Raw genomic sequence first — 23,099 nt, 5'->3', positions numbered from 1 at the left:
GATCAGCAAGTCGCGTCCAAGGCACGACCTCCGCAGTTTTTTCTCCCTTCGCATATGGTTTCGAATTGCGGCCAGCCAGCGGTGAACGGTAGGACCCCTTTTCATTTGGTTCGTTCCGTCTCACTTAGTATGCGCTGGGTCACTCCTTCGCCCGCTTAATGCCGGCTTTTATCACCGCGGACCGTCGCCTTCGAAAGAGTCAATAAACGAATGCCACCGGCCAGGACAGACGCCCTCTTTCACAGCGAGCGAGTGTTGCACTGGGTTTAGAGTACTGCATAGCACGTTTATCTCAAGGTAAGGGGCGTTTGGAAAGTCCTATCACGACTTTTCCCACGCTGCCGCTACGAATTGCTCAGAGACACGCGTTCCTGCCATTTTTCATGCACATACTGGGACCTTTCAAAGTTGCTTTCAATAAAAAAAAATCAAATCCCATTTTTTTAAGAGAAAGTCAATTAAAGGGCGAAGCTTTCGCCGATCCAACCTGAGTCCCAGTCAAAGTCTAAAATACAGACTTCTTCGACCATGCCAGAATGGCACAATCATAGAGACGCCGGCTTCGTAACGCGAGGGACACAGGCTCGATTACGGCCGCGGGAAGCGCTTTTTCTGGATGCGCTTGATGTGCATTCGGGGAAACCATTTGTGTAAGTTGGCTTTCATGCAGGGCGTTCTGGCGAAACGATGGCGCAGGTGAGGCATTAAAAGCTTCGCTTTAAAATGCGAACGCCACTTGACCTGCTGCGGGATAGCGCTGTACATCTTTGTTGTATAACAGCGCGGAGTGCGAGGGGATAACATTTTGCGAAGACGGTAGTAGGTGTAGACAGCGGCCGTATCTTCTGCTTCTACTCTGCGTCCCGTATGTTGTAGACCATGTTTCAATAAGTGGGGTTGTAGGCGGCCGATGAGGCGGTGCGGCCGAGCCCACGTTTATTTCGGTTGCGTTGGCCGTGACATGGTCAGGACGAGGTGCGTAGAAACGGGGTGCCGTTCCAGACCGGGTGCCGGGTGCCGAGTGTTCCGTTCCAGCTGGCCAATCTGCTGATGATGATGGTGGCGCTTAAGAAGATGATGATGGTGGCGCTACAGGACTTCCCCCCTAGCGTGAAGCGCGGTAAAGTGAGAAATGTAAATAACATTGCAGGAAAATACACTGCACTATGTACAGGTATGTACAATTTGTCCGTAGTCAGGAAGAGTCTTTGGGCAGTCAGTGGTCAAGTGGCAGTAGGTTGACTAACGGCACGGTCCTGGTCATCGGCGAGGTAGCGTCCGGGATGTGGGGAAACCTCTGGTGGGCGAGGCTGGGAGTGCGGCCACGGACGCATTGCGGGGTGCGAAACGGCTGCTGCAATTGATGGTAGCGTGAACGGCAGGCGTAACTCGAAGGACAGCGACAAGGTGAAGCGTGGTGCGGCATAATGACGACCGGAGTGGCTTGACTGTGCTGTGGTGTGAGCTCTGGGGATGTGTCGCTATCTGGGCAACTTGCGCACGCGCCGTGAGAGACGGAGCAGCGGAGGGCGCCAACGACAAGCGTCTCTCGAACCACCGGTGTGTCGGGTTCCTGACGTGCAGTGCACTCGCGTTGGTTTCATCCGGGGTCTGAGAGCAGAGCGCCTGTGACACCGTTAACCGAATACGCTCCCGTAGCAGGAAATCGGTCGAGGTGGGGTGACCATTTCGTGGCGCGTCTGACTGCATAGGAACAAGACATTCTTCAGGCGACGTTTGTTGGCACGTTTGTCGCGCAATTGTTTCTCAGGTGTCTTCATCATAGCCAGGGTGTCAGGACTGTCGGGGGCAGTCTGATCAGCTTCAAGTGTCAGTCCACATCCGAGGATCTCGAGCTGTTTACTGCTGGAAGCTGTTTCACGGTGACGGGGAAGAGGTCTCGCGTGTGCGGGGAGGAAAAGGGTCTGAAAGATCCTTCTCACCCGTGACGTGCGGCAAAGGCGGTGAAGTTTCCCAGTTGTTAGCGGCAAAGCAGTCAACACCCGGGTGGGTTTGTGTAGCAGACACAACAACGTATGGGACTGCGCCATGGTGTTGCATCGAGTTGGCTAAGTGAAACGCCAATTCGGAAGTGCCGCAAGTCGTAGTCGGGGCTCGCGCTTGTTGGTCAGGCGAGGGTGAACCTGCCGGTGACGTGTAATCCACGGATGCCGTTGGAAGGCGTGGTGGTGTGGGCAAAGGCGTTCCTATACCGTGGTGGTTTAGGACAGCGGCTTTCAAGTCGTCACACGCACCGGGTCCTGGGGTCGGCAGCTGGATCTGCTCAATAAGGTCAGCAGGTAGCTGCTGTAGTGTGACGTGGTACCTGATTTCCGGGGACCAGATGTCATTTACATAAAAATGGCTCTCCAGAATGACGAACCATGCAGAGTGGTTTGTGATGGCGCCAAACGGAATCAGCAAGGGAAGGTCTGGGAAAGCGGAGAACGTTCTTCACGTGCCGTCGTCCGCGTTGTCGCTGGGGAAGCAGCGTTGCGAAACCGTGGCGAAGCCGCTTGTCCGGGTCACCAAATTGTAGGCGGCCGATGAGGCGGTGCGGCCGAGCCCAAGTTTATTTCGGTTGCGTTGGCCGTGCCATGGTCAGGACGAGGTGCGTAGAAACGGGGTGCCGTTCCAGACCGGGTACCGGGTGCCGGGTGTCTTCCGTGCCAGCTGGCCAATCTGCTGATGATGATGGTGGCGCTTAAGAAGATGATGATGGTGGCGCTACATGGTCTTTCTGTTCAGACTCTTTTTAAACCGCAGAGTCCACTCGCAAACCATGTTTATTCTCTCTCTCTCTTTCTGAAACCAAAGGACCGCGCCCCGGCGAATGGGAAGAGTGGTGCCGTCTACTGTGTTGGATGCCAGGACGGCGAAGAACCGGACTTGTAGGAGTCTGGGAGGCGATGAAGAGCCCGAATGAAGAAACATGAAGGAGTCGTTTCCAAGGGTGCAAATTCCACACGTACAAGGTCGCAACTGGTCCACCCGCCGCGGTGGCTGAGTGGCTAAGGCGTTGTGCTGCTGAGCACTAGGATGCGGGTTCAATTTCCGGCCGCGGCGGCCGCTTTTCTAATGGAGGCGAGCAGCAAGAACGTCCGTGTGTACAAGATTTCGGCGCACGTTAAAGATCGCCAGGCGGTCAAAATTAATCCGGAGCCCTGCACTACGGCGCGCCTCGTCGCCGGCGTTGTGTCGGCGCGCTAATCAACAGCAACTGGCCAACATTGTGTAAAAATTAACACGCGTCTGATTATCTCAAAACAAAAAAAATAGCACGTGAACAGCGATAGCAGCTCTCCCCCCCCCCTCCCCCCACTCCAAAAAAAAAAAAAGAATTATCGAGTCGACGTTTATCGGACACGGCCAACGCTTTGCAGGCCCCCTACCGGGTATTAACTGTGCGCTTGATAACAGGTTGTTTGTCTTTCGTGCGGGCCAGTTTATTATAAAAGCTTTTACCAGTGTAGGTGGAGAAATATCATATGTATTGTTACACCCTGTTAAGTAACGCCAGTGTTCTGAAGCTTACTACTGATAGTCCCTGGCTATTGAAGCATATTGTTATGTGTCATTGTACGCAAAGGCTAAATGCGCTTTGGGCGGGAATACTACGCACATGTAACATAAAATCGTAACATATTTCATCTCATTGAGTGATGCAAATACGACGAAGGCAATGCTCAGAAATAGTACATGCAGGAAGCCAAGTCTGGCTAACGTGTGTTTAAATGAAAAGTGTCAGATACATAAGTTTAATAACACTAAAAACTTCTTTAAAGCCATAGTTAATCTTGTCTTATTTAGTAATGTGAAGTGGCGCTTTCTTAAGTGTGCAGAGCCCCTGTGCTTGTACGGAAGAGCCACTGAAAGTGATGAAAGAACACAATGACACAGTAATGAGAAAACACGATTTATTGTCTTTAGACGGTAATAACACCTACAGGTTCTCAAAAGCACAAGTTTCTCCTTTAACTGCACTCTGACCAAGTTTTGTGTCTTGTGGGTGTAATGTAAATGTGTGAGGGTCCACACCAAATCGTTGGTGAAAATTACAACACAGAACTCGACACTAAAGTTCGCACGTTAATATTGGTGAAACTTGACGACGCTATGCTGAGGTCCGAGCACTTTGGTTTCGTAAAAGAAGCTACCTGGAGTTGGATTTAGACTCACGAGAGGAACATAGCCTCCTGTGAGCCACGGTACCACGGAAAGTCCTCCAGGGGCTGGCAACCCCTGACGAGAAATTAGTCCCCCGACACCTTGGTTTGCAGGGATCGCCGGAAGCTGTGGCTGCGGCGGGCGTTGGCCTGAAACTGCTTGCGCATTCTGCACGCCTCCAGGGCTACTAAGGGACGCGTCAACGGGACTCTTGAAATTATCGACGTTTGGTCTGTTGCCTTGGACGCTAGCTGTACCGGCGCCTCCGGTATCCTGATGGAAGCCTCCACCGCCACCACCGTTGTAGTCGAAGTTGGGGCCACCCGCGGGCTGCGGTACGAAGCACACAAAACAAATTTATCTCGTATAGCAATAGGGATGAAATTTTCACTTATCAGAGCCTTTCACGCGCAATTTTTACTCGATTACTCGAGATTTATGGTTACTGACTCACTGCACCGTGTCGTTAGCAACAGCTAGATAATAACTGCATGCCCTTCTTGGAGATAATAACTGCACGCCCTTCTTAGAAAGCCTCTCTCTCTCTCTCTCTCTCTCTCTCTCTCTCTCTCTCTCTCTCTCTCTCTCTCTCTCTCTCTCTCTCTCTCCCTGCCAGGAAAAAGTTCGAAAGCTATGAGCACATAACCGCGTTGTGTGATTTTCCCACTGCTGCAAAACTTATAGCGTGAGCTTTACTTCTGTCGCGATTTACTTCGATGGCATCGAATGGGCTTACTACTGCAACTAAAAGTAAGCAGGTGAATAGCGGCGATATTGGCTCTGTGACGTCAAACACGCGAACAGGGGAGCACTTATCAGACTCTGACCGAGAAAAGAAAAAAAATTTCGAACCAGTTCGTTAGTTCTCTGGCCGGCATAGAAACTCGGGGTATGTTCTGGCCACCTAATCCGAGGATCGCACACGTGTGTCGACTACGTTCTAAAAGTATTTCAGATCTTTAAAACGTGAAAAAGGGTTGCGAGGCGTTTTTGTCTTGTATATTGCCGCGAACCATGTATGGGCTTGCTTATTTATTGTTTGTTTTTACTGCCGGGCCACGCTCGGCTGTGTTATCTGCATTCCAAGCAAAGCACGTCTTCCATTCTTTATTTTTATGCCGCACGGGCTATCACATTCAGATAAGCAAACTGTTTCGCCCTAACGTCGCTAGCCCAGAATAATCGTCTGTGATCTACAATGTTCTGGATGTGAATCGACGGTTCCAGAAACACTCGTGCCGAAAGATAAAAAGCCTGCAGAGCAGACGCCTCGGCATTCGATTCTGCGACGCTCGCCTACGCACGTCACTTGTTGACCGCTGCTTCGCCGCCTTTGTATTCTTTTGAGTTGTTAGGGGAGCACAAGTTCGCTCCAATAAACTTGTTTCTTTTCCAAAACAACTGCGTCGTCCTTGGCTTCGTGACAATATTTTAACCTATAATATAAGAGACGCAGCTGCTTTTTCATGCCAGTTTATATGAATAGGTTCCGGAGTGTCTATACTGCGCTTGAATGTTCGATAAAAGACCTATAAGAAATTTATTCACGTACCAAACACCATCAACCAGTCCCTGCTATTGCAAATGAGCTATCCTTTAGCACCGGAAATAATCCGCATAATGGTGACAAACGTGCCATGACGCTAGGCAAGCGAAAATGTAAACGCATACAGAAGTGTAAATGATTTACGTCGTTGTTGGAGTAATGCGAACGTTAAGTTTTTAACAACCCGCGTAAACTGCTATTCCATGACGCTATGTGCAAACCGTTCCAGAAAACCTCAAGCATTCAAGGCAGCGTCCAAGGTTTCCTTTTCACAGCGAAGCTTTTAATTTTACCGTTCTTGACGTTGCACACTCAGAAAACGCTCGCTTCCTTAGTCCGTAATCTACGGGGATGATAAGCGGGTGACATGGCTTCTTTCACCTTGAGGGGGGGTTGTGTGTGAATCCTCTCCGAACAACGAGACCAGGATTTACGTTAACGAGGATTGGGATGAACGACATTGCTGCCCATGAAATTGTGATTCTGTGATTAAATTATGGTTAGCTTCATAAGACCATCATTTCATCGCAGAACCAACATACCCCCTTTCTTAGTGTTCTCTCTCTATAGGTAACACCGCGGTGCGTTCTGACAAGAAACTTTATTACCGTAACGTTTTCTAGAGAAATGGAGAGAAGCGCGAAAGCTTTTTCACATCAAAACTGCGTCAGAAGTGCGCCAAAACCTTCGCTAAAGGTGCGTTCAATCGATCGTCAAGCCTTCAAAGAACCAAATCGCAAACGAGGAACAAATCCATGCGACGATTTTTCGCTCACTAAGTAAAGGCGTTTACGAACGATCTATCTAAATGTACACCGATTCGTGGTTTAGGAGATAATTGTGCACTGTTGTACTCCTTATTCACGATCGATGTGTGTATTATCCTATCTAGAACCATTCCTTTTTCGCGATTTTCAAGTAACCGTTCCGACGCAATTGAAGCCCGATTTCATGCACGCGCCGTGTGGCCACATACTTCATCAGAGCTTTTTGGTCGACCGACCGGCCTACGGGGGAATGGATTAGTTTTTTGACAGTGTGCTATCGATCCCACTAACAAAGCTTTCGCTTTAAATGGAAACTGATTCTTTTTTTTTTTCTTATTTGCGATAAAATTCCCGCTGGCATAAAAATAACCTATTTACAGGTACACATAAGGCACCTGTCTCTCGGAGGAAGGCAAGAAGGAAGCGGTGGTGGGGTCCCTAAAACCACCGCTGGAGGTCGGAGTGTCTGCCAGGATGGAGGCCCGTGCCTCTAAGATGTCTACTTCTGGCTGAGTCTAGTGAAGGACATGCCCGTAACAGATTATCCACATCAGCTTGTTCGGCAGGAGCTGTGCAGAAGAGGCAGGTGTCATCGAACGGGGCATGGTAGCGTGGTGGCGACACCCGAGTCACAGCAGATGAAAGAGCCACTCCAACGCGAAGTCCTCGCAGCAAAACCTCTTTCCAGCGAGCAAGACTACTAGGGAGGTCCGCTCCACCAGGTGGGATGAGGGTACATATGGCGCGACGCGGATCTACCTTCCGTTGGAGAAAGTTTTCTGGTGGACCTGTTGTCAGCATTGACAGCGGTCGAGGAATAGACGTAGGGTAGCTCTATCCTCTGCAACGTGAGGGGGTGTATTCCGCCGAACCCACAAAAGCTGGAGAGGGCAGGGGTACGGGGTGTGGATGTCCCTTCACATTGTGGAATTGTTGGCTACTCAGCGGGAATCCCGTTTTGCCGTCGTAAAGTCCGTGTCAAGTTTCAGAATGTAAACCACTGGGGCGCGCTGTCTACGGACAGAGCCTGTAGGCCATCCCGGATGGCTGTGAGCACCGCCAGTAGACATGGCAGGGTGCGGATGGTTTGGTAGAGGCAAGTTTGAGAGGCGTCTGGGTAGACGGGACACTGCTGTTTCCTGCTTATTGCTAATCAATCAATCAATCAATCAATTTATTAATGTCTGAAAATTATTCATGGGGGTTATATACAGAAGGAGATCCCAAGGTCGGCTACTGTAGTGGGACCTCCAGGTGGTTGAATGTAGATAGAGGGCATTGCATGATAAGCCATGATAAGACAGCTATTACTTGAAAAATCTGCAGTAAACACGTCATGAAGGGCGGGAGGGTTTGAGATGCTATCGTCACTCGACAGGGTTGCGGTACATAGATACATAAGATAACATTTGGGTTGTCAGTGCACTGTTAGGGATACAGTCATCAGTGACCGAGCAAGTTACTCGTGCAGGGGTCGCTGCTGTGCGGAGTCATACGTAAAACAATTCATTCACAGCCCCTATATTTAGATTACGCTTTAAATGAAATTTAAATTGAGATTGAAATTGAAATTGTTTATTGTGTAGCTTTCACACGTACGGATTCAAGCAGCAATGTCTCCGATGTCTTTAGCCATTAGCTAGTTGTTGAAACACAAATATGCAAGTCATAGAAGCAAGGGTACCCTGCCAGCGAAGTAGAAGCACGGCATCGAAAGTTACTGACAAAAGAAATGAACCAGAAATACTAGGAACCGCGAGCGAAATTTGGCAATGTTTGCCACCATTAGTATAATTCGGTAATTGAACTATCTCCTCAACTCACACCAAGCGGTGGGCTCGTGATCACCGAGCCAGGCGGAAATCCAGCGAATCCGGGCAGGCCTGGAAACCCGAGCACTCCGGACAAGCTTGGGGGATTCGGTGCCGTTGCGGTCGGAGGGCCAACCAACGCAGGAGTAAGAGGAGCTGTGGATAGATCATCCTTCAGTACGGGTCCAGCGCTCCAAAATTTATCAATCAATCCGATTATGCAGTCTGGCAAATATACATAACTCCATTATCGTTAGTGTGTCCAACACAAAAAACATGCATTATGCAATAAGATGTGCAACAATGACGATAAACTTTCGGTTTGAGTCGTGTGCTTTGCCATGCTATCGACAAATTTGTGCCGTTAGGAACAGTGTTAAGCCTTTTCTATATATGCACATGGTGCGAATTTCGAATTCGCATTCGCGGCACCACTCGTACGGCAAAACGGTTATTCTCGTTGCTGTAGCAAATTGCCAAATGCTTGGAACAGTTGAACTTATCGTGTGAACACCACCTGGCATTTGGCAATTCGCTGTAGCAGTGAAAATAGGGAAATATATCATTTTGCCGCATGAACGGCTCCGGAGACACGAATTCGCAGGCGAAATTCGCACCATGTAGAACGGGCTTTACAAATGCACTGCAGTGAAGCACGCCCAAGTGGCTGTTTTATATCCGACAAGTACGCCGACTTTTGATGGCTTGCGTGCTCCTCTGTAGCCAGTTCTTTCCCTTTGACTTACATTTTTTCACAAAGCAAAAAAACTACCTTTGTGGCATTATGTACCTGCTGGTATCGCATCCTCCGCGCCAGGAGCTCCATGGACCCCACCGTCAGCGGCGACAGGCGTGTGGCCCACATGTCCGGGACCTTTGTTGACGGCCACGTCAGCTGGACCTTGAGCCCCCTCCACTCTTGGTTCCTTCGTGTCCACGCTGGCTTGCTAAGTATCAGAGTGCATTTAGTTGTTTGTATCACAACGCATGAACCACCGCATCTTCCGGATATTTTTGCCTTCGTTTCCAGTAAACACATTTAAACCTACACATTATCCAACTAACGACACGTCGCGCTAACGACGTTCGCGTATAGGTAAGCGTCGTCGATTTGAATTTCAATTATTTTTTTTAATTGACGTTTATTTCCAAAGCGTGAGCATGAAATATGAATGGGCACAAATTGACTGGGAGGTCCCTACGTAAAAACCGCAGGCGGGACCTCCCATGATAACAGTTAAAGAATGAATAAAGAGCAAGCAATACCAGAACACACATGTTAAAAACAGCAAATAAACACTCAGAATAAGAAAGAGAAAGATGGATACAAAAACGAAAGACAAAATATTACGCTAAGAAATAGTACCCTTAAAAACAACAATGAGTACAACGCCAATGTATTCACAATATGGGATATGAATGCCATATTCACAAGCAACACAAAGCACATAACACTGCAGTTACAGTACAGTCAAATGGGAAGTTTTTAACAAGAAAGTTTCTAGTTTAGATTTAAAAACGCGTAGTGAATTAAAAGGTTTAATATTAGGGCTCAGTGAATTCCAAAGTGAAACGGCGGAGATTTGAACAATGTGTTTGCCATAGTTAGTGTGTATACATGGAAGTTGCAGGAGGGACAAAATTTCCAGAGATTACGACGGCTCTGCCTCGACTTCCGCACATAAGTAAAATTTAAGGTGATAATGGACGTTATACCAATCTGGACATTTTTTTTTTTTGTATTAGCGTTACTTACGTCCCGCTGTCCATGTGCTATATGAACATCTGTCGACACGACGGGTGTGAAGGGGAAACCTCCATTGGCTGTAACCGCTGGAACTCCTGGCCCACCGGAAAACAAACGTGGCGGCAAAAGCCTTGCGCCCGACGGTGGAGATCCCGGTGGACCAAAATACACCAGGGCTGCAAAAAAAAAAGTATTATTTCTGTCACAACTAACGCGTGGCTGGTGCCGAAACTTGACCATGTTCGCACTTCCGGAACAAGAGAACCGAAAAAATGTCCCCTCAATACCATTTTCTGGCGGCTAGCTAAGATACTCGTCCCTCTAGATTACTCAATAGGACACTTGTAGCGCGTCATAAATTTTCTTCAGAAGGTGCACAGACGATGCCAATTACGTATTAAACGAAGTCACGATCAGTAACGCTGAATTATCGGCACTCGAGAAAGGCCAGGCAGTAAATCAACGCACCCACAAGAAGTATTGGTACGTGTAAGCCAAATTTTATCTTCTGTGTCCTCAACTTATGATACGGTACATCAAGAAATGCTTATCTCTCGTCTTGACTGGGCATTCAACTTCAAGGCTCTTGTGTTTAACAAGGTTTTCTTAATCTGTAGCAAGATAGAAAGAATTCCCAGTGCTGCGCAATGCTCATTTATTCAGTTGTGTTGACAAGGAGGCATAACTGCAGTTCGCATAGCATGAGTGATTAATATCAATAAGATACTAATCCCTCCTCTAGCTTACCCTTACCTATTCCTGCCGGCTGTAGCCGCTTGGTGACATCTAAGTCAACTGGGTCGATAGCACCGTGAACGCCCGGCTCGTTAGGTTCACCAGTTCCCGGGAAGCCGCCTGCGTCTGCCTCATTGGTTGGTGTCCCTCCATCCGTGTCTTTCAGTCCATTACCGCCGTCCTTGTTCCCGTCGACGTCCCCAGGTTTCTCCTGCAAAGGACCAACGCCTTGTCCGTTAAGGAAGTCGTAGTCACTCGGCACCTGAGGAACAACCGTTTTAGTTCCTTAGGAGGACTTCATCCACATACCTCCCCTCCCCCCCCCCCCCCCAAAAAAAAAAAACAAAAAAAAACGGCATAACCTCTTTTATAGTCGTTCGCACATTCAAACTATGTATCGGACGGGGAAATAAGTATATAGGCGGTGAAAGTTACCTGCCTGTTTCGCATACGGGTGATGTTACGATTAATGCAGTTCCGCCGGTCCTTCAACTTATATGGTAAGTCTTATATGGAGGCATGTCCGTACAGTACGATCGTAAAGCAGATCAAATGTGAAGTATAGGCGCCACAGGCCGCAAAAACTGGCTAGGTCGTGAATTTTTTGGTGTTTTCAAGTTGTCTTTGCTGCAGGCTTTCTTGCTAAAGGTGAGGTAGATGAGTATCCTGTCTACCGCACTGATTTTCTGTAATACCACTTTGTACTATTTACAGTGCAAACAAAATAAACAGAACTTTTTTCCAAATGGCAACCTCCTTCTGAAAAGTAATTTATCTATTTCTGAAATATTTGTTAGGAGCGTGCCTTTACACTGGCCTAAACGTTGCTGTAACCGTGTTATTTCGGATCGGCATAAGACTAGCTTTCTTACGAATCTCTTTTGCTGGGTCACGTGTTAAAAATTTCTGTTGGGCTGTTTCAGCCCCGGCGGCCACGTCTGCATGTCCGTCCCGCATGACGTGTGGACCCTCGCGTCAGTGATAAGACAATGAAGGATCGCTGCCCTTCATGAGGATACAGTGTACTAGAGGGTAGAGGTGAGTCGTGCGGGAGAAAACCAATGGAGAGTGCGGATCTCTTTTGCGATTAAAAAATTGTTTGGAGCACAGACGTTCCCCGGAGAACTCCTGTTGCACCCAGCGCCCCCAAAAAGTTTTTAAATGAAACTCAACAGCTATTCAACGGGTTTTATAAAAGTTTATACCATAAAATGAAGAAATACGACTATTTATGACAATGAATAAGGAATATTTAAAAAAACAGTTTCTAAAACTAACATGGGATCAGCGGCCGCCAGGGGCGCAACTTACAACAGGAGTTGCTCAGCAAAAATTTTCATCGCAAACGGGACCCCCCCCCCAATCGGCCCCGAACGACACACCTTCCTGCTTTAGTACACTGTAATGAGGAGAAGCGAGTTGATGATGACAGTCCTTCTGCTCTTCCCCACATACGGGAAGAGTGGTATGATGATACCGTTGTTCATTCACTTTTTCAGCCTGGTGAGACTAGGCGTGCCACATGAGAAGCATGACCATCATCCTTCTCCTGACGATTAGAACCGGTATCACAATATAGATTCATTACTTCCCTTTTCAAGGTACTAGAAACAGGAAAAAACTCCTTTCTCTATCGCAGGAATGGCATCAATGCACCGTTTTTAAGAGTGCAAAGATACGAACTGCTAACACAAATTACGCGGTATTTATCTCAAGCATAGAAACTCTACATCACAGCTATAAGCAATGTTATGAGGTTAAATTGAACCAACGAGACAAGAACTCATTAATCTTACGCCCTGGTCACCGAAGTCGTTCGAGTCCGAGCCCCCTCCGGCGTATGGAGGAGGGAAGACAAGACCATCGTCTCCCGTAGCTTCGGAAGAAGGCGATGGTGGTGGGAGAGGTACGGGACCGGAGTTCGGACTTCCGGTGAAGACCACGTCGGCGGGATCTTTGGAGATGTCGACGCCTGGTTCGTTTGAGCCGACGCTGGCGCGAAAACCACCTTCATCAGCTATGTAGTAAACCCTTCGACCGGGGAGGCCATAGAAGCCTCTCTTGTTGCCCAGTGCGTCCCCGACCTCCTGGTGAAAAGCTCCTCCAGCCCCGCTTGTGTCGTACGAAAACCTGTACGGTGTGGCTCCTTGAGTCTGCGTGCAAAACACCGTGTAAGAGATAATGAATTTCATAAGTGGTAAATAGCCCACCTCTTTACCGGCTAAAGCAAGAAAAGAGAAGCTGACCGCATATGATGCATGACACAGATCGACATTTGAGTGAAAGGCCAGCGCTAAGCCAATGCTTACAGCACTCAACTGTTCCCAGTTCACGTAAAAACTTACGCAGTCGGCTAGCCAACTGCGAAGCATTTGGATTGAGAATAGATTGTAATAAGTATGCTTTTCGGCTGAATTAAAATTTGACGAACATAAAAAAACCTGAACCCACGCGAACTAAGGGAAATATACTTTCTTTAAGCACTTGAAACGGCTTGTTTAGGTGAGCTTCTTTCATTTGCAGGGGCCGGTAATATCGAGGCATATTTGTAATCGCTGGCTTTATTAGCACTGCGTTTCTCCTGCGCTCATTTCCGGGCACCTTGGAGGCCGCGCTTGCAACACTGTGCAGCAGGTAATTTCGTTATTGGGGGTGTAGCGTGAACATAAACTAAGTTAAGCAAACAAATATGAAGTAGTAAAGGAAATAACGCGCGCACATCTTTTTCGTCGTCATCTTTGTGACAGTACGGCGTTCGCAGGATGGATTTTGTGTGATTGCTCCTACATCTTTTTCATCCTCAAGAGGACAACGAACGCTTGGAGCAGGGCTTTCGGGTGAGAACTCGTACGACTACGAGTCACAGAACGCCACAGGCAGTAATCGAAGCTTCGTGCGGCTACGCAAGACATCACGATAACATTGTACTAAAAGTTCTGCCTTCACGCGCTGCCTTGCAAAACGTGCTAATGGGAGCTAGCATTAGTGAACCCATGTAGCTAAAGCGGTCAGATATGGTTGGAATACGTAGAGTTTTGTACTAATACATACTAGAGTAACATCTTTCGCAGCAGTTGCGTGCCGTCATGGGCGCTGTCATAACAGCTGAAAGCGCTCCTCTTCAACTTGGCCAGGCTTGCCACATGGCTTCTTATCGCTCTTGGAGCCAAAATCAACGAAGCAGGGTAGCATTATTCAACGTGGCATTAGTTTTTTCTTGTTCGTCTTGCATGAAGCTCTTAGAAAATCTCTGGCGCATACATCTTTCGGTGCTATACTTTTCCATTGATAAAACAACTTCAAATATTATTTCGATAATGATATTACGTTTACATTGGGTTTTTTTGTTTTTTGGCTTTTTTTTTCAGCCACAGATAACCTCTGAGCTTGTACAGGCTATTCCAAGCAACGATAGAACGCTTCTCCGCGCTACATAGCGGCACGCTCGCTGAAGTGAGGCTCGCTGGGACACTAGCGCCAGATGTCTCTCTAGTATACATTATTAGTATGAAAATCTATGCTGGAATGGTCGTTCGCCTGCAAGCCGTCTCCGTTCGCCACGTAAGTGACGAACTTGACCTTCTCTTCAGCGTCCTTGACGCCATCCGAACCGGCTGCGTTGCCCTCCGATACTTCAGGCACCTTGCGCCATGAAGCGTCAACGCCGGCGCCGTGGGCGTGGCTGTATCTGTAAGAGTAGCCAGCGCGTTTCGTGAGCACAGTCAACGTAAAACAGAAAAGAGAAAAAAAATCCATGTTACCACAACCGTTTCGCTTTGAGTGTAGGGTGAACATGGTCTAAGCGCGCTGCCTTCTGAGAAGCTGTAATTGAGGAAACTTGCCTATGCATGGGACATAAATTTGAGAACGGTGCGTCAGCGGGTGAACTGGTGCTGAGTCTTGGAGCATTGAAGAATGGCTCAGGCGAAAGCTTAAAGCTGGGTAGTAGCAGATTCTAATATCACAGCTGTTCACATTAGGAACTCAGGGGGGAAATATATGCTTGAACAAAAGAATGGTTTTAATAAGTTAGTCTGTATTTGGGAAGACGTAATATTTCTACTGAAACTAAAAGTCGTAAGAACAGCGTATGATTATGGCTATGCAGGTATTAGATTGGCCAATCTAAGGAAGTTAATTATGAGTTGAGCTTCTTTCACTACAGGATCTTTTTTATGTCAACCCTTTTTTATGTCAGCCCTTTTATGTAAACCCTATATGAAGAGTGTGCTATCAAATCGTTTGTTCATGCAATCGTGGCAAATACGCAATCGATTCATGAACTGCGTGTCCCATCTGGCGAAAGCACGCGCAAAGTGGAAATCACCTTACAGAGCAACCTGTAATCGCGTAGTTCCCACGGCTTTAGATAAGATGTCTTCCGCATATATTAATGTGTAGGCGCATTAGGCATGCAGCAGCCCCGCAGCGTCCCTAAATAATAAAATGCTGCCTCGTTCAGTTCAGTTGTCATAAAATGCTTCGCCGAAGCTTGTTTGCGGTGGCCCCCGTGTGTTACCTCACACCATTGCTCAGTTAGCAGCGGCAACATAATGAGCACCACGCAAGGTGTGTCCCTGGCTGCTTGGCTGATGTCCAGAAACTTTTGGCGCGTCGCACAACACAGGGACGCCCACAAGCGCTGACATGCCAAAACTGTTTCCTATAGACAGTATTCTTTTAATGATGCTTCATTTCATAAATGGCCTCGGGTGCAGCAAGAAATGCTAAGAAGTAGTGCAGGAAGTATTTTAAGCTGAATTCACGGCTGTGGCAACAGTGAGCGCCGACTTATAACTTACCGTGTCAATGGTTCCAGGAGCTAATAAAAAAAGTCATGTGGTCGTTAAGAAAAAGATATTTGGAATTGGGGTTTTGAGTATCAAACACTCCAGGAAATAACAATATTTGGGAGCTATCACTCAAAACAAGCAAATTAATGAGTGCACAGACACGTACTGAGGCAAAAGTACACATATCTTGCATTTCTGGATATCTCAATACTTTCGCGAGTGAAATACCGCACAGTTTTTTGGTATTATGCAAAGATTTCCCGCAATGTTAATATTAAAGGGGTAGCTGGTCTTGTGTCTAATGTTTAGTTGCGTTCCCAAAACGTTGCTCCCGTTATATTCCGCAGCATCGGCAGCAGCTTTTTACGATCAATTACGCAAGTCCTAAAGATGTCTGACGAATTCTTTCAGAAGGTAATATTTTTCAGAAGGTAATAATATTCGGAGTATTGCCGTTTCAAATCGTTACTCCCAAGCTACTGAAAGGAATGCCTATTGACTGAATTCGCTGAATTGGAATTGCTGCTGAGTGTTGAACTTGAATAGCACGGGCAATAAATGTTCCAGTTTTTATTAACCGTGTTCTCCTGGCATGCGCGATGTTCAGCCAATATCGCAGGCTAGCAACGGGAAATTTTGTTCCCCTCTTTTTTTTTATTTTTTGACGGAACACTGCTCACGAAAAACGATTCACCTGTTGCATGTTTCTTCACGCATTAAGATTCTCTAAATTAGGATTAGGTTTGTTGTGAAAATGGGAACAAAGGGGGCCAAACGTGAGCAGCAGTTGCCACAAAGTCTGCCGACTTACCCCTTCAAGTCCGAACTGGTGCGCTCCACCCGGGCCGTGCGCTGCGGGCGTGAAGGCCTCATTTGTGACTACCGCGACCCAGAGAAGGAACAGGAGCTGTAAGGCGATGTATGACCAGAGCTTCACTTCAAAGCGCATTCCTATTTGCATACAACGAGCGACATGCGCAGGCCAGTGCATCTGTTAGCGCGCAAACGGTTCCCGTTACCCCACAAAGCCCAAACATATTTCCCGGCAAATAAAAATTGCAGATATGTGTACCTTTATTTAGGGCTAATGCGAATTCTTTCTTACAAAAAGAAAAATGAAATTTTAAACCAATAAAAAATTGGGGAAAGTATCATATATGATACAGTGGGCTTTTCTGCTGCCTTTCTGCCAGCTGCAGTCTCATGGCTTGTGGTATTCGAAGAATCTGTTCCGTTGCTTTTTCACGGCGACGCCTAATAGTTAATAATAACAGCCCCATAAAACTTTTGTACACACTAGGGGCGGGCGGTTCATCGGTTAACTTTCCGATTAATCGATTAATGCTATTGTTTAATCGGCTAAAGTCGTGTGAGTGACATGAACGAAGAGTGCCGTGTTAAAATTCTGGGCAAGCATGGAGAGGCTTATACTTGTATTCAAATTTCCCGTCTTACGTCACAGCAGGCACGATGTAAATGTGCTCAGAGATTATAATGATGAATACCGCAAGGTCATAGCTACGACAGACGGTAAAATGTCTATTGGAAAAACAAATATGCACGATAAAAAAACTGCGAGCGGGCACTGACACCACATTACCGTTGCATAGATTGACTCTGGCGGAAGTAAACCACCATCAATCGGTGCCCCCTGCGATTACGGCAAGTGCCGATGATCTTAATTTAATAAATAGTGCGAATTACGAATGCGGTGATAGGCCCCCCGTCATATCAGGGCCAAGACGATCACCTGTTTACTTCACCTGGAATGATTGTGAACAAGGCTAAAGAACACTGATATTACTTTATTGTAATATTATTCCGTATTTTATTAAAATATACTTTTCATTTTTCTTCACAAACAAACGCAACCGATTAATGGATCAATTATTCCAATAAAGCTCCTGATTAATCGCATTAAAATTTTTAATCGACGCCCAGCCTTAGCAATTGCGGCGCATGGGATGTCAACGTGGATTTTGGCCTTGCGGTCAAACTGGTTCCCCTGTTGTATGGCTCTTTTTATGACTGTTTTTGAGCAATTCCTTTCACTATTTGTCGCCTACATGGTAAGACGAAACGATAGATGACCCAGAATAATTATCAACATTTTTCTCATTGATTGTGTCGGAGAGGCCAGCGGTGGCGGGGAACAGTAATCTTCATCATCACTTTCCGACAAGTCACTAAAACCTCTGACATCTTCGCGGGCGATGATGCCGTCTAGTCTAACCTCACTACGTAACTAAACAAAAGAATAGCAAAAGTTAAAACGTTTACAGTTGAATGCTGTGTTGAAACACCCACTGTATCAAATATGATACGCGAAAATTTGAAGCAAGGTCAAAGATTGGGTGGGCCCCAAAAATGACAGCAAGGATATTATTTTGGTTGTACAACGTTTTTTGAAGAATAAATGGCGAAATGTAGGATGAAAGAAAGAAATAGTCCCTGTTTTTTTAGTAAAATGATGCCGGTTGGATGCCACCGCGCTAGCTTCCGCGTGCAGCCGGATATCATGAGCTGTCAGCACACCTCTGGCGGATTTCTCGTGTGTGTAGTTCAGACATGAACTACTCCCATGAGTAAACTCCGTCAGTGTATCAATCTGGGCTTTAGTCTCAGCTTTATATGATTTATCATCCCTTTCTGTCTTCAACCACCGCCTATCAAATGTGATACGCTGGCCGTTGTGGGGTCGAAGTGAAAGATGCTCCGTGGTCTTTTCGCATTACAAAGGCCCTGCAACACTTTTTTAACTTATTTTCGAAATCGTAAATACTTGCAGAACGTAGTCGTCGAGCAACACATCCAGTATTTAGATTACGGGGTCGTAAAATACCTCAGGCAAAAATTACGACTCCACGCCCATCAGAAAGATTAAAATCTTGCTCAGAAGGTTTCTTTCTCTTTCCCTGTCTTGGCATTCTCCGACCGCCCGAATGACGTTATTACAGCGATGTAGCGGCGATTGGCCAGCTTTCCTTCAGTTTCAGCACTGAACGCATTCGATAGATACTTTAAAAAGACAGCCACAAAGCAAAGCAGAAGCGGAAGGCGTATCTGCCGCGACGAGCAAATCACGCAGTGCCGCTCCGTGCTGGCGATAACTGTAGCGTTCGCGGTGCTTCCAGACGAGAAAGAAAGGGTGAAAGCGTTTATCGGAAGGGTTATAGAGTCCCTTTAACAGACCATTTTCTTCCTTCCTCTCAGGTCTAACCTCCATTACGAGTAATATATATTTCGTATTTCCAAATAGGCGTAGCAGGCTGACTTCCGTGCAAAATTGGGTACAGAAAACCATGATATGATGACTGTCGTTTTTTTGGGGGGAGGGGGGAGGGGAGGGGAGAGGGGAGAGGAGGGGGATATGTTTAGCACGATTTCTTAACTAAAACATGTGGGTAATTACCTGACAGGTCGATGCAGGCATTGGCCCGCCAATTTTGTTGCGGAGAAAGCTCCTTGTCCTCTTATGCTGTATAAAATGTAGAGCGCTAATGAGACCTTTGACTCGAGCATTTGTAACTGGCATATCAACTTCCACTCAGTTATAAAAGCAAATCAGTCGTCTTTCGTCTCGCTCCGTCCTCTGTCACTGATATGCTCTACAAACAAACCTGAAGTGATAAAGTTTAGAATAAAGTTTTTCTTTCTATAAGATGTTGATATTTAAAAAAAAATATGTGAACTATGGGCCGCGTCGAGAAGAGCGGAAATTTAGTGGGCGTTGTGAAGGAAAGTGCCCGAATAACGAAATGCGTGTGTACTGGTGATTACTGGGGTAAATACCTTCAAAGCTAAACAAATTTTAGAAATCATACCCAATTTATGCAAACGGCTATCGTGGAAAGGCAGTGTATTATTATACCATTATACTTCACTTTAACATTAACCTCATTTTTGTTTTTTCACGTCCTCTTCACCTTGCTCACATGAGACTAATTCGGGCGGAGCATTACCCAGTCAGTTTGCAGAATACCATAAACCTCTTCAGCCTCGCTATTTTTATTTTGAGAAAACGTTATCTCCAAAATTTTCCCTTCCTCAGTAAAGGTGCCCACTGATTTTCGCGGAGTCGATAAATTTTCTAGGTGTGCTTCGAGATCCCTGCGGAAATAACGATCTATAAAATCCGCTTTCTCGTAATTCGTAATAAAATTTATAACTCTTTCCCTGAATGAGCCCCACATAACTGAATTTGATGAAACAAAGCTCTTTCAAGCTCAGCGACTTAACAACGAGCCATTAGGATTTTCATTTAATCCGGACATATTGTTAAGCTTAACCTCATCTGTATTAATTGGAGCATCAACATTGCCCATGTGCGGCCAATTCTCGGGCACCCGGTTTTGCTGGGTGTGCGGTGAAATGCTTACAGAAATGCGCACTCCCAGACACCGAAAGGATTAGCTTACTGTTATTCTTTCTCGTGAGTTGTTAGCACAACACTGTCAAGACATCCTTTCCCTTTACCCGACAAAGCACGCCCGCGTGGTTGCTTGCAGGGTAATTTTTGCATCAGATACCTGTATTCCTTATGCGACATCTCAATTTTCACCATTTAACTTACTTCTGTACTCGTGCGGAAAAACAACACTTTGTAAGTTCCAGCCTCTAACCAACAGTTAGCTTCGTGGTGGTTCCGAATGACATGCTCCGCTAACTAATTTTATAGAACAACTTCTTATGCAGAATTTCGGTCTCTCAAACATTCTAGTTGACTTATTAAATGCGCTAAATGCTCCAACACCCAGCTCTGAAAATAGCAGCACCTTATTTTACAGAGATTTTGAAATAAACAAAGGATGGATGAACGTAAGACTGCTTTACTTTAGCACAAGCAACTGAAGGCATGTGTTGGCGCTGAAACACAGGAAACATGGTAGGAATCATTACTATCGTTTGTCCTGCCTTGCAGTGCTCACAAGATGTCAGGTATCATGTAACCAATTAGCCCGACCTTTCGTCCTTAATTAGCTCAAAAAATATACATCTAATCTGGGCCACAGAAGAAAACGTTTTTTTTTTTTTACTTTTCTGTACTACGGCGTTCAAATTGAATCCACGTCATCAAAACCACTGCCTTACTAGGGCCCTTTTACGGCATGGCGTTTGTTTGTTAGCTTTATTTTGTTTTTCCACTCAACGTGAAAGCTGTCGGAAGTACAAAGCAGTGATTAGTCATAATGGGCTGCAGCGCCGTTATCCGCTTACTGCTGCCACCCAATGCATTTCAAATTTCGCGCCTTCGCAGTGCTCGCGCGCCCCCTGCCTGAAACTGCGCCAGCGGGAGTTCTGTTTTTTTTTTTGTGCTTGCTTTAATTTCGTATTCTGGAGCTGTTTTGCGTCATTTCGAACGCACAATTTTTTTTTTCTTGAGCGGCTGGAGCATTTCTGCGTCATTTCGAAAGCGCCATTTCTTTCTTGCGAGGCTGGAGCCTTTCTACAGTGAACTAGAATACTTGGGTATTCTAGTTCACTGTGGCCTTTCGGCGCCATTTCGAACGCGCCATTTTTTTCTTGCGGGGCCGCTTTTTTCGCTTGCTATCGTAAAAACCAACCCAACGATCGTTCCTAACTAAATGAACGCGGGTGCTGCCGGTTATATACACAGATTTCGCCTGAAATGTACTTGCAGTTTTCTTATTGGGATAAATAACGGGGAGGTGTATGACAAGCGCCAGCGCATCACGAGGTTCGAACGGTTATGACTATTTCTCAGCGTGACTTCCCTCAGCGTGACTCCCTGACCCCGGCACAGAAGGCTCTGCACTTGGGTCCGTTATCTCGCTGCGCCGCCTGATTCCGGCAGTCGCATCGACCGTTAGAGAGCTACGACGACAAGGCCAGCAAGTAAACTGCTCTGCACTTAAAAAAAGGTACGTTCCACGCCGGTAGTTTCTCGACCACATTCTATTTTTACTAAGTACAGTGAAATCTCGTTGATACGTTTTTCATGGGAACCGGAAAATAAAACGTATTATACGAAAATTGTATTATCCCATGATGTTAAAAAAAGGAGGTAAATATGCATACTCCGTCAGCAACTCGTTTTTATTTTAGCAACGTTGAAGTTGCTGGTCAATTTGTGCGGCACTTTCTTCTTTTCAACGTCCAGGACTGCATTCTTCTGCAACGTAAATAAGAAGCTAGCGGTATTTTTCGCTTCGCCGGGTCCTGCTTTGTATGACAATACGTGTCGTGCCTTAAATAGGTGAATCCAGCCGCCGGGTTCTTAGAAGTCTTCAGTGCGCAAGAAGAGCGCGGACGGGTCAACTTTTTCGCGTAGAACTCACCCTTCGACGTTGACTCCTGCCGCTCTAACTTCCTTGAAGCATACAAGCAGGACGTCTTCCGGTGCGATTATAATTCCGGTTTAGCAAGCTGGCGCAGTGTATCGCCTGACGTATCATCATCATTGTACGGAGCGGCCACGCCTGGCAGCGATGTTTTCGCCACAAAACCGGCTCTGCCGCGGCCTCGGCGGCTCTGCAACTTGCAGATTGTGCAGTTTTGGAAAGCGGTTTGAGCTAGTATAGCGAAGAGTAAACGTAAGATTTCTATAAATGGCGGTCAAGATCCACTTTCGCGATTACATTATCCAATTTTTAGCAATACTGTGATCGTATTAAACGCACAAAGGTGCATTTTTTTTTTAATTCTAAGGGTCGTTGGCCGTGAATAAAAACAAAAACGTATTAGGCCGAAAAACGTATCAGTGAGATTCCACTGTAGATTTCAGCGGAACATTTTAACCTGGGGCGGCGACAAAAACAGCTAGGTAATCAGTACAACGAAGTTAACGGTATACCCCTTTATAACAGCTAGGCTGTGCGTTGCACATCCTAATTATCATTAACAGGGCATCTGTAGGGGCTAGTTGGTGCTGCATAGCTTGAGTGGGGGGGGGGGGGGGGGTGCTTAAACTTTGACTAGTAGAATAAGGACGAGAAAGACTACAAAACAGGGCAAACCGCAACTAACAACTGTCTTTCTCGTCCTTGTTCTTCCAGTCAAAGTTTAAGTGCCCCCCCCCCACTCAAACCTAATTATCATGTCGTACTGGACTCGAAAGAGGAAGCAAAGTACTTGCCTTCATGTTTATCCGTTCGTGTCGTTCGGCGCGTAATAGGTACGTATTACTCAGAAATGCAACAGCTGCTGCTCCACGACACGCCTTCTTCGTTCTGTCCCTTCATATATCGATGCGATGCGCTAAAATGTCACCTCGGTAGAGCCAAGAGCGGTTGATGTCTTCCAGAAGAGGAGACGATCTGACGCTACGAATTCGTGGATCGCCGCGTCGTCCTCCGAGCCCTTGCTGTCCGAGGACCGATGAGCTTTATTAAGTGAAGTCCTGGTTATAAAACACACACACAACACGCGCGTCTCACGTAGCAGGCGATAATAGCGGAGACGGTTGCCGCCGGCTCGCCTGCCAAAAGGAAGCCTGAACACAGAGCCTTCTTCGCGATCTAGCCCTCTCCGCCCTCCACAGCCTTACAACAGCTGGTGCGTATAAGCGTTAAG

At 46.6% G+C, this 23,099-nt stretch overlaps 1 protein-coding gene across 1 annotated transcript; it reads right to left on the bottom strand.

Annotated features, from left to right (window-relative positions):
• Positions 1 to 3,912: 3,912 nt before the first annotated feature.
• LOC144151713 (uncharacterized) lies at positions 3,913 to 23,099 on the bottom strand. Its single transcript, XM_077682834.1, has 8 exons — positions 22,663 to 23,099; positions 16,378 to 16,473; positions 12,570 to 12,926; positions 10,792 to 10,984; positions 10,048 to 10,214; positions 9,082 to 9,238; positions 8,305 to 8,447; positions 3,913 to 4,497 (listed from the first exon to the last, which is right to left on the bottom strand). Exons 1-8 carry the CDS (start codon positions 22,666 to 22,668, stop codon positions 4,090 to 4,092), a joined length of 1,527 nt encoding a protein of 508 aa, XP_077538960.1. The 5' UTR covers positions 22,669 to 23,099; the 3' UTR covers positions 3,913 to 4,089.

The sequence above is a fragment of the Haemaphysalis longicornis genome, unplaced genomic scaffold (genome assembly GCF_048455015.1).
Source record: "Haemaphysalis longicornis isolate Haplotype H1 unplaced genomic scaffold, Haemaphysalis longicornis Haplotype H1 scaffold_9, whole genome shotgun sequence".
Taxonomy (NCBI): Eukaryota; Metazoa; Arthropoda; class Arachnida; order Ixodida; family Ixodidae; genus Haemaphysalis; species Haemaphysalis longicornis.
Note: the sequence above shows the minus strand (reverse complement) of the source record. Positions and strands in the feature narration are given on the sequence as shown.

Bases quoted from the DNA above. Each gene is read 5' to 3' on its own strand.
- LOC144151713 (XM_077682834.1), bottom strand. The intron at 10,985-12,569 runs GTAAGATTAATG...GGTCCTTTGCAG, and splicing joins ACGACTTCGGTGACCAGGGC to GAGAAACCTGGGGACGTCGA. The intron at 8,448-9,081 runs GTACATAATGCC...ATCTATCCACAG, and splicing joins GGAGGATGCGATACCAGCAG to CTCCTCTTACTCCTGCGTTG.